General features: G+C 36.3%; 5 protein-coding genes and 2 long non-coding RNA genes across 9 annotated transcripts in view; 4 read left to right on the forward strand and 3 right to left on the reverse strand.

Moving 5' to 3' along the window:
• Positions 1-14,690, reverse strand: part of LOC130687264 (protein-serine O-palmitoleoyltransferase porcupine-like) — a 44,334-nt gene that overhangs the window by 16,379 nt on the left and 13,265 nt on the right. The window lies entirely within an intron of this gene.
• Positions 1-14,690, forward strand: part of LOC130687298 (structural maintenance of chromosomes protein 2-like) — a 60,937-nt gene that overhangs the window by 13,776 nt on the left and 32,471 nt on the right. The gene's annotated exons all lie outside the window — the stretch shown is intronic.
• On the forward strand, positions 1,342-1,924 carry LOC130687320 (uncharacterized). Its single transcript, XR_009000118.1, has 3 exons — positions 1,342-1,418; positions 1,494-1,729; positions 1,805-1,924. It is a non-coding gene; the product is annotated as an uncharacterized LOC130687320 (long non-coding RNA).
• LOC130687294 (ATP-dependent RNA helicase vasa-like) lies at positions 2,397-3,662 on the forward strand. 2 transcript variants are annotated; one of them, XM_057510452.1, is made up of 4 exons: positions 2,397-2,636; positions 2,691-2,955; positions 3,018-3,190; positions 3,281-3,662. In XM_057510452.1, exons 2-4 carry the CDS (start codon positions 2,856-2,858, stop codon positions 3,404-3,406), a joined length of 399 nt encoding a protein of 132 aa, XP_057366435.1. In that variant the 5' UTR covers positions 2,397-2,636; positions 2,691-2,855; the 3' UTR covers positions 3,407-3,662. The 2 variants fall into 2 exon arrangements, with proteins under 2 accessions (XP_057366435.1, XP_057366436.1); XM_057510453.1 differs by having other exon boundaries at positions 2,397-2,616.
• On the reverse strand, positions 9,766-10,429 carry LOC130687295 (uncharacterized). Its single transcript, XM_057510455.2, has 4 exons — positions 10,361-10,429; positions 10,163-10,303; positions 9,909-10,092; positions 9,766-9,846 (listed from the first exon to the last, which is right to left on the reverse strand). The coding sequence occupies exons 1-4, from the start codon at positions 10,361-10,363 to the stop codon at positions 9,839-9,841; spliced, it is 336 nt and encodes a 111-aa protein (XP_057366438.1). The 5' UTR covers positions 10,364-10,429; the 3' UTR covers positions 9,766-9,838.
• On the forward strand, positions 10,883-11,866 carry LOC130687309 (uncharacterized). The gene is made up of 2 exons (XR_009000105.1): positions 10,883-11,152; positions 11,305-11,866. It is a non-coding gene; the product is annotated as an uncharacterized LOC130687309 (long non-coding RNA).
• Positions 12,706-13,974, reverse strand: LOC130687291 (ATP-dependent RNA helicase vasa-like). 2 transcript variants are annotated; one of them, XM_057510449.1, is made up of 5 exons: positions 13,755-13,974; positions 13,416-13,680; positions 13,181-13,353; positions 12,972-13,088; positions 12,706-12,913 (listed from the first exon to the last, which is right to left on the reverse strand). In XM_057510449.1, the coding sequence occupies exons 2-5, from the start codon at positions 13,513-13,515 to the stop codon at positions 12,854-12,856; spliced, it is 450 nt and encodes a 149-aa protein (XP_057366432.1). In that variant the 5' UTR covers positions 13,516-13,680; positions 13,755-13,974; the 3' UTR covers positions 12,706-12,853. The 2 variants fall into 2 exon arrangements, with proteins under 2 accessions (XP_057366432.1, XP_057366431.1); XM_057510448.1 differs by having other exon boundaries at positions 13,735-13,974.

A 14,690-nucleotide genomic window follows, 5' to 3' on the forward strand; every position in this document is an offset into this window, starting at 1 on the left:
TAAAAAATTAACATGTAACACAATTTTTATACTTTTTTATGTAACAAAAAATGTTTCATACATGGACAGAAGAAGAAGCGAGAAAAAACCACGAAGGCGCCATTCTCAGTGAGTTTCAACATTCCTGGTCGTCAATGAAATGTTCTTCCTTTTCAACCAACAGCTTATAACATACCAGACCCATAATAACATTGTTGGCAACTCTTACATCAGAAGCATATAAAAAGTAACTAAAGCCTTTTGATACATCAAATTGCAAAGCAATAACTTTCATCATGTTTATTATTTAGATTCCAATCTGAAAGTACACTGATGTTGAGAATAATTTGCACTGCTGGACCGAGCACAATAACAATTATGGTGACATATCACATAACAGAAACTATATCAGTGGTATAAAATGGCAAAATTATAAGTGTGCATTAGCGTACACAGATGCTTTTAGCTTCTACTCAACAATGTCTTTACTTATTTTCTAGTTAAACTGGCAAATGAAGTGAAAAAATCTGAGTCAGACTCTACATACCTTAAAGTACGGGACTTCCTGCTGTGGCCTTAGGACGAAGTACTGCTGGATTTGAAAAAAAAAATTCACATGCTAGGCACCTTTCGTAATTTTTGGATATACCGATCCGACACCATCACGGCTGAGTATTAACATTTGGTTTTTCTCTTTGCTGGTGATATCTATCGCCCAACTAGGCGATAGATATCGGCGACCTAGTCGGACTTAAAATTTTTTTCGGCTGCATCGCGCTAGCGGTGTACCATACTGGCACGCTAGCATTGTCCCCCATTTCCTCTTCACTTGTGATAATTCTGCAGCGGGTCATGCAGATACTGGGATCAGCAGAGAAGGTTAGAAGTGCGCTGCCCGGAAAGCAAATTTGGGGTAAAAGAAAAAACTTTTTCCAACTAGTAAGCCATTTCCAAATTCAACCAACAAAAAGGTACACAGTGAGATTTGTTTAAAAATTATGTTTCTTTAATTGATTTTAAAATTACGAAAAGGTGGAAGGAAAAACTTCGTTCTCAGGTAGTTTTTTAGTTAAAATCCTTTTTGTGCAAATTCATTTTTGAAATTGTTTACTTCATTTTCGAATGGTTCCGTTCACATTTGTTGTTCATGTGAGATGTTATATTTACCAGTTACTGCATTATATTTACCACTATTGTAAGATGTTTGTTTAAGAATTACTACTGTTTTGTTTATCTGGAATGTTGTGTGGGAGTCCATCTGGAATTGCTGGTCTGCAGTAAATTTGTCAGGTATATGTTAACTTTCATCAGCAAAATGTTCTGCACTAATTGTGTTTGGTTTTCTTGGTATAGGCTAGGTGATGAAGATCAATGAATCAGAAAATGTTCTGACAGTTTTAACAGTTGTGATGTGGTGTATTTCACTTCCACGCATCATGGTATTTTTATCTATCAGTTGACTTGTATGGTTAATTTTCTGTTCGTGTAACCTCATTTCCTCTTGACTCATCTAGTAGAGGTTGGTGACCTGATACAATGAACATGGAAAAATCACCTGCGCCCACGTTGACGATGATACCTGTACCGAAGTGCTGGAAACTAAAATTAATTTTCTTTACAATTTGGTTTCAGGCTATCTTATAATTTTTTAATAGTTTTGCGTTTATTGATGAGTCCGCAAGCTCTTAGCTGATTTCCTCCTTTAGATACCGCCTGTCGACGATTTGACAGCCTCACACAATTAAAGAACGTATGCCAAAAAGTAGTTGATTCAATCTAATGTATGCAATGTATACTAATTACACCATTCAAAACAATATTCCAGGCCGAAGTGAGCTCTTCCGAGCAGAAAAGTGACGGCGTATCCATTGAATTGAAAATAGGCACAAGGTAACGCACAATTAGCGTCCTTGTCTCAATGGAGAAATTTTGCCGTGGAACTTGTAACCGAAATACCATTGCAGCTGTTAAAAAAAAAAGAAAAGTGTATTATCATACAGATGTTGACTAGCTAACAATCCAGAGATACGTCAACCTGCGAAATTTCTAGATGTGTGTGAAGCGCAATCAGCATCCTTGTTGAACTGTGAACACAAATCATGTATTTTCCTAGAAATATCTAGGTTTTTGGATAAATAAATAAAAGACAGTGAAAAAATCGGGCTCAAAAACATGTTAAATCGGTATATCTTAAAAATGCCGTTCGTGGTTTTTGTCGCTGTATTTGTTAAAATAAAATTGAAATGGTAGTAGCCAATATGGGGGGGGGATTCATGCTCTAAAAATATGTTTAAAGGGTTCACATCAGTGCAGTTCCTGTCTCAAAAAAGCAAGATTTTCAATTTTGATGAATTTTTTGGTTGTTAATTGGAAAACAAGATGACGCTGCTGTGCCACTATTTACTTGCTGACTATGTGGGAGCGGTGAAAGCTGTGTTCGAAAGTTTCTGTTAAATATGTCATATTCCCATGGAAAACTTAAGAAAATCTAATGGTGCTTCTTGTACGTTTTCATCCCTGAAGTTAGAAGTGAAGCCCACAGAATGCTTGGTGTTTATGGTACATGTCTTTTAATCACCTATGTCAGCTGACAAACCACAAAACTATTAGCAACCTACTATGTTGCATCATCAAACTGTACGAGTGCTCATTGAGAGGTATAAGACTAATGTTTTGTTATCAGAATCTCATTGCCGAATGTTGCTTTTAAGGTTTAGCTCATGAAACTTCATTTGTAAAGAATACTTCCTGTTGAGGAATGTCACCAAAGATGCAAATCCTATGGGTAGGAATCCTATGGGTATATTGTATATGATGTCCTATGGGTAGGAATCCTATGGGTGTCTTAACTTTAAATATCTAGTCTACCAGCATCCATGGTGATCGTCTTCAGAGTCAGCGTAAGCAAGCTTCGTGACTTCAGAAATGGTATTAGGAATATTCTCGTGGTGACTAATGTTGCTGTCCGTGGTATAGGTAATAGTGTCTGGGTTCTTCGTTCGTTTTTTACGTATTTGATTTTGTATTGTTTTTCCTAGATATTGCCAGCGTCAACTATGTCGTAAATTATGACTTGCCAACTGATATTGAAGAGTATGTTCATCGTGTTGGTCGAACGGGCTGCGTGGGAAATGTTGGAAAATCAATAAGCTTCTTCGACCAAGAAAGAGATGGCCCTAACGCTGGAAAGTTTGTGTCTTTTTTAACTAAGGTAAGAACCTATTCCAGTTTGACATCTAATTATATTTCTCTGGCCTTGTGTTCGTTATTAATAATCCTACGTATTTTTATTTTTTTTTAGTCCAACGCCGATGTCCCGCCATTCATGCAAGCGATGGTCTCAGGTGTGAGTGGAATGGGTTACGACTTTAGCGCCCCTTCGACTCAAGGGGCTTTGCTAGTCGAGATATGCGCCGAGCAAGTTTAGACCTAGGTAGTTCTTATTATTTGTAGATCTAATTTAATCTATTCGCAGTTCGGCGATAAACCTGGATTTGCTGCCTTGCCTACTGAAGTTGAAGAGAGTTGGGATTAACTCAATGTCGTTCACTTGGTTGGTTTATTTCGAGTAATCCAAAACCAAAATTCTTATCGAAGAACATCTTGGAACTTACATGCAATGTCTGTTTGAAAATTTTATTACGTGTTTATTTTGCTGACCATATACTTGAATGTAGAACAAATTCATTTTGTTTAAGGAAACAGTTAATGGGAAAAATTTTGTATTGTACCTTTCCACTTTCAGCAAAGTTTTTTTCATTTATCAGAGAACTACATAGCTATCAAAATCTCAAACAATGTATGTAATTATAGTTATGGCATAATGGTAGCATGCTGTCCTACAGTGCGAAAAGTCTGTGGTTCGAATCCCAGAATGGTTAATATTGCTTGGCACGGTCGTCATAAAATATTCTGGAACGCTGACGTGGTCGTCCCAGAAAAAAATCTGGGATCCTACCGATCGTCGAGAAGAAAGAATTTTTCCGTTTTTTGCCATATTTCGTTATTTCGACAAATAAACGTGTGCTACGAAGAAAAAAACGTCCCTGGCGAATCAGAGTATTGAACCCTAGACCTTCGGCTTCTGAAGCCGATTCTCTACCTTTGAGCTATTTTACATGCTGTAATTCTACTATTACTAATAGTAAATATAGGAATAGGGTTTGGACTTGTAAAAAAAAAACGAGCCTCCTTTTTGTTTCCTGATCATTCACTGGCTCAAAACATCGAAACCAAGACCCGGGCAACTTGCCTTTACCGAATATACCCGAAAACCTGTTAGCATGTTTTTTTAACAGAACCGACTCTTTTTTTTTTTTTTTTGCTTTTCCCTTTTTTCCTACCTGCCAATTCCTTGCGCCGCCATTTGTACGTCAAAACCACGAGTTTTCTCCAGGGTGTTTTTTTAACAGAACCGTTTTTTTTTTTTTTTTTTTTTTGCTTTTTCGTTTTTTTCTACCTGCCGGTGGCAATGACGCATTTAGCGTCGAAACAAAAAACAACCATTACCACAATTCCAAATACTGTTCGGACCATTGTGTATTTGTCAAACACTAAAGGGCAGCACGGAAGACGAGACGAGGAGCAGACGAGAGACACTAGAGCGCAAAATAACCAAGTCAATTGAAAGGGGAGGATTTAGCGATGGTAAGGTTGCTAAACTAAGCAATTTTGTGTGTACATACATATTTACATATAATTAAATATACCTATAATTTGACTAAAAACAGGTCTTTCTACTCAGGAAATTTCTTTTTCTTTTATTTTCTCTTCGAAAACAGGAAAGAATAAAGAAAAATACATTTATATTTAAAAGTGGAGGCGGTGACTAAGACTTGTTTGCTTGGGCATTAGACAACAGAAGGTGCACAGATGGAAATTAGGCTATTGTTTACATAAATTTAGTTTTTTACATCAATTTAAAGAAGTAAACATTACATTTCCAGCTTCTGAGCCATGTTTCCAATGTTTTTGTATTCTGATTTTGAATTCTACTATACCAATTCTCGAACAGGCTGACAGGTTGTGGTTAGAGAATGGCCTCATGATTCTTGAATTGAAAGCAGAAACACAGCCAGGTCGCTTGAAACAAGTAAACAATTATATAATCAGATATTAACACAAACAAATGTGAAATGATATGTACGATGCAAGGGCAGGACAGTCTCTGAGGCTGTGCCAAAACTGGTTATGCTGGAACATGGTAGAAAAAAAACGTGAAATATTTATCCTACCCTTGATTGCTGGATTACTTTAATGTTCCTGAAATGAAAATGCACACTGTGAATGTGAGTCCTTGGAATACTACGAAGGCAACAAAAGGAACCAAAACCTATGCAAACATACGTCACTAAAGTCTGTGTGATACCGAGTTGTCTACGTCAAATAGGTTGTGGAAGAGTTCCATAAGTCGACTGTTAAGAATGTATTAAGTTAAAGAAATAGAATATAACAAAATAAAATAAGGATTAGTTATATGTAAATTAAGTAAAGTTATTAATTAAAAAAATTATTTATTTATATGGCTAGAATATGTAAAGTTGTATTTTACAGACTTAATTAGAACCTGACTGGTAGATGGCGGGAGTTGTCATAAAGAAAAATAAAAAATGAGTCTTTTTTTTTTTTTGGGGGGGGGGGGGTTCTATGGCAATTTTTTATATATGGCAATCCGTTTTACAAAAAAAAAAAAAAAAAAAAAAAAAAAAAAAAAAAAAAAAAAAAAAAAAAAAAAAAATCACACTTTTTTCTCTTTTTTCCACCCGTAGCCATCTACCCGTCGGTTTCGTTATTACAAGCGTATGCAATTTCAGTTAATTGTATGCCATTAGCATTTAATTGAGCAGCGTGGCTGGAGAAAACTGCGTGGCTGGAGGAGCAATTGAAAAATGGATAAGATAATAAAACAAAAAAGTGGTAAGTATAAACATTATTATATTGGTTTTCAATTATTAATTATTGTTTATTAGATCAAATAATGAAGCTTCAGGCCCAGTTATTGGAACAACACAAAATATTAGATAACAACGAAGCTAAGGATGGTAGGCCTGAAGGAATGAATGAGAAAATTAATACGTAATGATTCTATTTATTTGCTTTTATTCATTCGTGTTTTGTAGCTCAAATTTTTGAGTCTACAAGCCCAGCTAGGGGAAAAGAACAAATTGGAACAAAACAGTTTCCAAACAGTGAAGGAGGTTTTTCAAAACTCATCCCTAACTGAACGTGAGGATGAGTTGGCATTAGGTGAACACAGTCAGGTGCCTAAACTTTCCAAATAAGAATTCCAAATAAGTATAGAATTTTAACAAACAATTATTTATTGTTTAGTTATTCAGTCCACCACCTGACAGTGTGTTAAATTTAAATTCTGTTAGTGCTGCACTAAAAGAATTGTTAGTAATAAGTCCATGCAGCGAAGGAACTGAAGAATTGTGGTACTGTATTTGGGCGGAAAATGGGTGTGGTATGGAAACACAGAAATGGCATGAGTTCAACCTAAAACATGGATTAGGTACTTCCCCATTCTTTGTCTATCGAAAAAGTATTTTTAATGCTATTATTTTGCATTCACAGAATTTTAGTGGGGGATCAAGTCAAGTCTGGAAGTGTTACAGGATGGAAGAGTCAGCCTACAGATGAAAAAACACTGAGAGTGCATTACTGTTAAGGTGTGAGGTAAATTAATAGAGTAATGCAAATTGCCTAATGAGAAGTACCATCTTGTGTTAATGAATCCAGTACAACAGCAATCCTTTATAGTTCTGTCACAGCTAGAAGCCTCAAATAATTCTGCTTCTCTGTCTAAAGAACAACTTGTCCTTTACGTTCAGAGTGTTGGGGAAACTGGGTACTTAAATGGCCCTAAAGATGTTTTAATTTTGCTGCTATTGCAGAGATGAACATCATACATGGACTCTTTAGGTATGAAAGGATTTTTCTTCAAATAATTTTGAATTTATGACGAAGAATTTCTCCTCCTTTTTGCCAACCAGGTCTAATCAACCAAAAAAAAATTTATCCAATAGGCAAGGATTTTCATGTACTGGGAACACAACTATCAACAATGCAACATTCTACAGGTGCTAGTTTATCATTCAAGAACCTTATACAATGATGTTAATCTGCAATTTGTATGTCCTTTCCCAAGCTTCCACCAGAAGTTGAATCTATGAGTCATGTAAGTTACATGATCAACAATTGATTTGTTTAACGGTGTTGTTTTTCTTTTCTCAATATAGGTTAATAGTAACATTGGATCTGAAAAGATTCTTGGTTGGGGCAAGACACTGAATAAATTGTATTGATTGGATGGATGACATGACATTGCTATACTTAATTCGGATTCCCCAGACGGTATTTGATATTAAAAAAATTGAAGTGCATATCTGGGCTCCCTTCTTTTCTGAAGCCCCGTTTCCCCTTGACTCATAATAAGCCCGTAGGGGGTCATGCCCCTACTGTACGGTATATATAAAAACAACATATACCGAGGTTTGGAGGGCTCTGGCCGGAAAGGGGACGTGGGGTGCCGCTTCGTCCGATGATGTGTTCACGGAGGGTGACGTGGCTGCCCACAAATCCGAACTAAAGGTTAATCGCTCCTGTAAAAATGTTCCAAATCTTCAGCTCTTCTTCCGGCTTCTCTTAGCCAATCACCGGGTAATCTCCCCGGTGGGTCAACAAGGCAGTGTCTCCCCCTGCCTGGGTTGACGGCAACTTTTGAAAGGGCTATTATGCCTTTTTAAAGTTGCAAAAATAATTGTAATGTGCAGAGAATTGTCAATAAAATTTTTTTTTATAAAATATTTTATCCAAAATTTGTTTCTTTCATTGTCTGTGTTAGCTTTGTTCACACATTGCATTTATCAATTTTTTTTTTGGCTTTGCTTTATTTGTTTTTGTCACATTAGATGGTAAGGTGACGGGTATTGGTTTATCGTTTATCTGTAAGCATTCTATTATTATTCAGGAATCGAACCTTGGATGTTCGGCATAACTCGCCGATGCTCTACCAATGAGCCACGAATCATATAATTTTAAATTGGTTTTTTTTCTAGTCACTTGTGGACTTGCATTTACACTTAGAATAAAACTAAAATGCAATTCTGCAATATACTCTTCTACATTATTCTACTTCATTTTTACACATCTACTGAGGTTTGAACCCAGGGTAACAGGTATCGCAGATAAAAGCTCTACCACAGAGCTAAGAACCTTATGGAAGCAATAGAAAGATAAACATATAGTTGTGAAAGACTGCATAAACATCCTAGACGATAACATATAATATGCGATAATAAAATATTTAGATAAATCTCGTGGCTCAATGTTAGAGCATCGTCGTTGCACGCTGAATGTCTGGGGATCGATTCCCATACGAGTAAAATAAAATACAAAATTACTTCAAGAAATATCCAGATATTACACGTTGTTCCTTGAATCCAAGTTGAAGAATTCAAAGAGTGTAATAAATAATAATTGAATACTTACAGATAAACGATAAACCAATGGAAACAATGCTTACCATCAATGTTGACAAAAACAAATAATGCGAAGAAAAAAAAAAAGTTGATAAATGTAATGTGTGAACAAAGCTAACACAGACAATGAAAGAAACAAATTTTGGATAAAATATTTTATAAAAAAAATTTTATTGACAATTCTCTGCACATTACAATTATTTTTGCAACTTTAAAAAGGCATAATAGCCCTTTCAAAAGTTGCCGTCAACCCAGGCAGGGGGAGACACTGCCTTGTTGACCCACCGGGGAGATTACCCGGTGATTGGCTAAGAGAAGCCGGAAGAAGAGCTGAAGATTTGGAACATTTTTACAGGAGCGATTAACCTTTAGTTCGGATTTGTGGGCAGCCACGTCACCCTCCGTGAACACATCATCGGACGAAGCGGCACCCCACGTCCCCTTTCCGGCCAGAGCCCTCCAAACCTCGGTATATGTTGTTTTTATATATACCGTACAGTAGGGGCATGACCCCCTACGGGCTTATTATGAGTCAAGGGGAAACGGGGCTTCAGAAAAGAAGGGAGCCCAGATATGCACTTCAATTTTTTTAATATCAAATACCGTCTGGGGAATCCGAATTAAGTATAGCAATGTCATGTCATCCATCCAATCAATACAATTTATTCAGTGTCTTGCCCCAACCAAGAATCTTTTCAGATCCAATGTTACTATTAACCTATATTGAGAAAAGAAAAACAACACCGTTAAACAAATCAATTGTTGATCATGTAACTTACATGACTCATAGATTCAACTTCTGGTGGAAGCTTGGGAAAGGACATACAAATTGCAGATTAACATCATTGTATAAGGTTCTTGAATGATAAACTAGCACCTGTAGAACGTTGCATTGTTGATAGTTGTGTTCCCAGTACATGAAAATCCTTGCCTATTGGATAAAATTTTTTTTGGTTGATTAGACCTGGTTGGCAAAAAGGAGGAGAAATTCTTCGTCATAAATTCAAAATTATTTGAAGAAAAATCCTTTCATACCTAAAGAGTCCATGTATGATGTTCATCTCTGCAATAGCAGCAAAATTAAAACATCTTTAGGGCCATTTAAGTACCCAGTTTCCCCAACACTCTGAACGTAAAGGACAAGTTGTTCTTTAGACAGAGAAGCAGAATTATTTGAGGCTTCTAGCTGTGACAGAACTATAAAGGATTGCTGTTGTACTGGATTCATTAACACAAGATGGTACTTCTCATTAGGCAATTTGCATTACTCTATTAATTTACCTCACACCTTAACAGTAATGCACTCTCAGTGTTTTTTCATCTGTAGGCTCACTCTTCCATCCTGTAACACTTCCAGACTTGACTTGATCCCCCCGCTAAAATTCTGTGAATGCAAAATAATAGCATTAAAAATACTTTTTCGATAGACAAAGAATGGGGAAGTACCTAATCCATGTTTTAGGTTGAACTCATGCCATTTCTGTGTTTCCATACCACACCCATTTTCCGCCCAAATACAGTACCACAATTCTTCAGTTCCTTCGCTGCATGGACTTATTACTAACAATTCTTTTAGTGCAGCACTAACAGAATTTAAATTTAACACACTGTCAGGTGGTGGACTGAATAACTAAACAATAAATAATTGTTTGTTAAAATTCTATACTTATTTGGAATTCTTATTTGGAAAGTTTAGGCACCTGACTGTGTTCACCTAATGCCAACTCATCCTCACGTTCAGTTAGGGATGAGTTTTGAAAAACCTCCTTCACTGTTTGGAAACTGTTTTGTTCCAATTTGTTCTTTTCCCCTAGCTGAGCTTGTAGACTCAAAAATTTGAGCTACAAAACACAAATGAATAAAAGCAAATAAATAGAATCATTACGTATTAGGCCTACCATCCTTAGCTTCGTTGTTATCTAATATTTTGTGTTGTTCCAATAACTGGGCCTGAAGCTTCATTATTTGATCTAATAAACAATAATTAATAATTGAAAACCAATATAATAATGTTTATACTTACCATTTTTGTTTTATTATCTTATCCATTTTTCAATTGCTCCTCCAGCCACGCAGTTTTCTCCAGCCACGCTGCTCAATTAAATGCTAATGGCATACAATTAACTGAAATTGCATACATACTTGTAATAACGAAACCGACGGGTAGATGGCTACGGGTGGAAAAAAGAGAAAAAAGTGTGATTTTTTTTTTTTTTTTTCCGCCATTTTTTTTTTTTTTTTTCCATGTAAAACGGATTGCCATATAGTAAAACGGATTGCCATAGTAATTCCCCCCCCCCCCCCAAAAAAAAATAGGCAATTTTTTCTTTTTTACAGCTATCGCCATCTATCGGCCAGGTTCTAATTAAGTCTGTAAAATACAACTTTACATATTCTAGCCATATAAATAAATAATTTTTTTAATTAATAACTTTACTTAATTTACATATAACTAATCCTTATTTTATTTTGTTATATTCTATTTCTTTAACTTAATACATTCTTAACAGTCGACTTATGGAACTCTTCCACAACCTATTTGACGTAGACAACTCGGTATCACACAGACTTTAGTGACGTATGTTTGCATAGGTTTTGGTTCCTTTTGTTGCCTTCGTAGTATTCCAAGGACTCACATTCACAGTGTGCATTTTCATTTCAGGAACATTAAAGTAATCCAGCAATCAAGGGTAGGATAAATATTTCACGTTTTTTTTCTACCATGTTCCAGCATAACCAGTTTTGGCACAGCCTCAGAGACTGTCCTGCCCTTGCATCGTACATATCATTTCACATTTGTTTGTGTTAATATCTGATTATATAATTGTTTACTTGTTTCAAGCGACCTGGCTGTGTTTCTGCTTTCAATTCAAGAATCATGAGGCCATTCTCTAACCACAACCTGTCAGCCTGTTCGAGAATTGGTATAGTAGAATTCAAAATCAGAATACAAAAACATTGGAAACATGGCTCAGAAGCTGGAAATGTAATGTTTACTTCTTTAAATTGATGTAAAAAACTAAATTTATGTAAACAATAGCCTAATTTCCATCTGTGCACCTTCTGTTGTCTAATGCCCAAGCAAACAAGTCTTAGTCACCGCCTCCACTTTTAAATATAAATGTATTTTTCTTTATTCTTTCCTGTTTTCGAAGAGAAAATAAAAGAAAAAGAAATTTCCTGAGTAGAAAGACCTGTTTTTAGTCAAATTATAGGTATATTTAATTATATGTAAATATGTATGTACACACAAAATTGCTTAGTTTAGCAACCTTACCATCGCTAAATCCTCCCCCTTTCAATTGACTTGGTTATTTTGCGCTCTAGTGTCTCTCGTCTGCTCCTCGTCTCGTCTTCCGTGCTGCCCTTTAGTGTTTGACAAATACACAATGGTCCGAACAGTATTTGGAATTGTGGTAATGGTTGTTTTTTGTTTCGACGCTAAATGCGTCATTGCCACCGGCAGGTAGAAAAAAACGAAAAAGCAAAAAAAAAAAAAAAAAAAAAACGGTTCTGTTAAAAAAACACCCTGGAGAAAACTCGTGGTTTTGACGTACAAATGGCGTCGCAAGGAATTGGCAGGTAGGAAAAAAGGGAAAAGCAAAAAAAAACAAAACAAAGTCGGTTCTGTTAAAAAAACATGCTAACAGGTTTTCGGGTATATTCGGTAAAGGCAAGTTGCCCGGGTCTTGGTTTCGATGTTTTGAGCCAGTGAATGATCAGGAAACAAAAAGGAGGCTCGTTTTTTTTTTACAAGTCCAAACCCTATTCCTATATTTACTATTAGTAATAGTAGAATTACAGCATGTAAAATAGCTCAAAGGTAGAGAATCGGCTTCAGAAGCCGAAGGTCTAGGGTTCAATACTCTGATTCGCCAGGGACGTTTTTTTCTTCGTAGCACACGTTTATTTGTCGAAATAACGAAATATGGCAAAAAACGGAAAAATTCTTTCTTCTCGACGATCGGTAGGATCCCAGATTTTTTTCTGGGACGACCACGTCAGCGTTCCAGAATTTCTTTATGACGACCGTGCCAAGCAATATTAACCATTCTGGGATTCGAACCACAGACTTTTCGCACTGTAGGACAGCATGCTACCATTATGCCATAACTATAATTACATACATTGTTTGAGATTTTGATAGCTATGTAGTTCTCTGATAAATGAAAAAAACTTTGCTGAAAGTGGAAAGGTACAATACAAAATTTTTCCCATTAACTGTTTCCTTAAACAAAATGAATTTGTTCTACATTCAAGTATATGGTCAGCAAAATAAACACGTAATAAAATTTTCAAACAGACATTGCATGTAAGTTCCAAGATGTTCTTCGATAAGAATTTTGGTTTTGGATTACTCGAAATAAACCAACCAAGTGAACGACATTGAGTTAATCCCAACTCTCTTCAACTTCAGTAGGCAAGGCAGCAAATCCAGGTTTATCGCCGAACTGCGAATAGATTAAATTAGATCTACAAATAATAAGAACTACCTAGGTCTAAACTTGCTCGGCGCATATCTCGACTAGCAAAGCCCCCTTGAGTCGAAGGGGCGCTAAAGTCGTAACCCATTCCACTCACACCTGAGACCATCGCTTGCATGAATGGCGGGACATCGGCGTTGGACTAAAAAAAAAAATAAAAATACGTAGGATTATTAATAACGAACACAAGGCCAGAGAAATATAATTAGATGTCAAACTGGAATAGGTTCTTACCTTAGTTAAAAAAGACACAAACTTTCCAGCGTTAGGGCCATCTCTTTCTTGGTCGAAGAAGCTTATTGATTTTCCAACATTTCCCACGCAGCCCGTTCGACCAACACGATGAACATACTCTTCAATATCAGTTGGCAAGTCATAATTTACGACATAGTTGACGCTGGCAATATCTAGGAAAAACAATACAAAATCAAATACGTAAAAAACGAACGAAGAACCCAGACACTATTACCTATACCACGGACAGCAACATTAGTCACCACGAGAATATTCCTAATACCATTTCTGAAGTCACGAAGCTTGCTTACGCTGACTCTGAAGACGATCACCATGGATGCTGGTAGACTAGATATTTAAAGTTAAGACACCCATAGGATTCCTACCCATAGGACATCATATACAATATACCCATAGGATTCCTACCCATAGGATTTGCATCTTTGGTGACATTCCTCAACAGGAAGTATTCTTTACAAATGAAGTTTCATGAGCTAAACCTTAAAAGCAACATTCGGCAATGAGATTCTGATAACAAAACATTAGTCTTATACCTCTCAATGAGCACTCGTACAGTTTGATGATGCAACATAGTAGGTTGCTAATAGTTTTGTGGTTTGTCAGCTGACATAGGTGATTAAAAGACATGTACCATAAACACCAAGCATTCTGTGGGCTTCACTTCTAACTTCAGGGATGAAAACGTACAAGAAGCACCATTAGATTTTCTTAAGTTTTCCATGGGAATATGACATATTTAACAGAAACTTTCGAACACAGCTTTCACCGCTCCCACATAGTCAGCAAGTAAATAGTGGCACAGCAGCGTCATCTTGTTTTCCAATTAACAACCAAAAAATTCATCAAAATTGAAAATCTTGCTTTTTTGAGACAGGAACTGCACTGATGTGAACCCTTTAAACATATTTTTAGAGCATGAATCCCCCCCCCCCATATTGGCTACTACCATTTCAATTTTATTTTAACAAATACAGCGACAAAAACCACGAACGGCATTTTTAAGATATACCGATTTAACATGTTTTTGAGCCCGATTTTTTCACTGTCTTTTATTTATTTATCCAAAAACCTAGATATTTCTAGGAAAATACATGATTTGTGTTCACAGTTCAACAAGGATGCTGATTGCGCTTCACACACATCTAGAAATTTCGCAGGTTGACGTATCTCTGGATTGTTAGCTAGTCAACATCTGTATGATAATACACTTTTCTTTTTTTTTAACAGCTGCAATGGTATTTCGGTTACAAGTTCCACGGCAAAATTTCTCCATTGAGACAAGGACGCTAATTGTGCGTTACCTTGTGCCTATTTTCAATTCAATGGATACGCCGTCACTTTTCTGCTCGGAAGAGCTCACTTCGGCCTGGAATATTGTTTTGAATGGTGTAATTAGTATACATTGCATACATTAGATTGAATCAACTACTTTTTGGCATACGTTCTTTAATTGTGTGAGGCTGTCAAATCGTCGACAGGCGGTATCTAA

Source organism: Daphnia carinata, chromosome 4, assembly GCF_022539665.2.
Source record: "Daphnia carinata strain CSIRO-1 chromosome 4, CSIRO_AGI_Dcar_HiC_V3, whole genome shotgun sequence".
NCBI classification, from domain to species: Eukaryota; Metazoa; Arthropoda; class Branchiopoda; order Diplostraca; family Daphniidae; genus Daphnia; species Daphnia carinata.

What these genes read in the sequence shown, in the direction of transcription:
- LOC130687295 (XM_057510455.2), bottom strand. An exon ending in CATTAGGTGAACACAGTCAG is followed by an intron (nt 10,093 to 10,162) that starts GTGCCTAAACTT and finishes TTTATTGTTTAG; the next exon opens with TTATTCAGTCCACCACCTGA.
- LOC130687291 (XM_057510449.1), bottom strand. Translation starts at nt 13,515, where the DNA reads ATGGTGATCGTCTTCAGAGTCAGCGTAAGCAAGCTTCGTGACTTCAGA. An exon ending in TTGTGTCTTTTTTAACTAAG is followed by an intron (nt 13,089 to 13,180) that starts GTAAGAACCTAT and finishes TTTTTTTTTTAG; the next exon opens with TCCAACGCCGATGTCCCGCC. An exon ending in CTAGTCGAGATATGCGCCGA is followed by an intron (nt 12,914 to 12,971) that starts GCAAGTTTAGAC and finishes ATCTATTCGCAG; the next exon opens with TTCGGCGATAAACCTGGATT.
- LOC130687294 (XM_057510452.1), top strand. Translation starts at nt 2,856, where the DNA reads ATGGTGATCGTCTTCAGAGTCAGCGTAAGCAAGCTTCGTGACTTCAGA. An exon ending in TGTTGCTGTCCGTGGTATAG is followed by an intron (nt 2,956 to 3,017) that starts GTAATAGTGTCT and finishes TGTTTTTCCTAG; the next exon opens with ATATTGCCAGCGTCAACTAT. An exon ending in TTGTGTCTTTTTTAACTAAG is followed by an intron (nt 3,191 to 3,280) that starts GTAAGAACCTAT and finishes ATTTTTTTTTAG; the next exon opens with TCCAACGCCGATGTCCCGCC.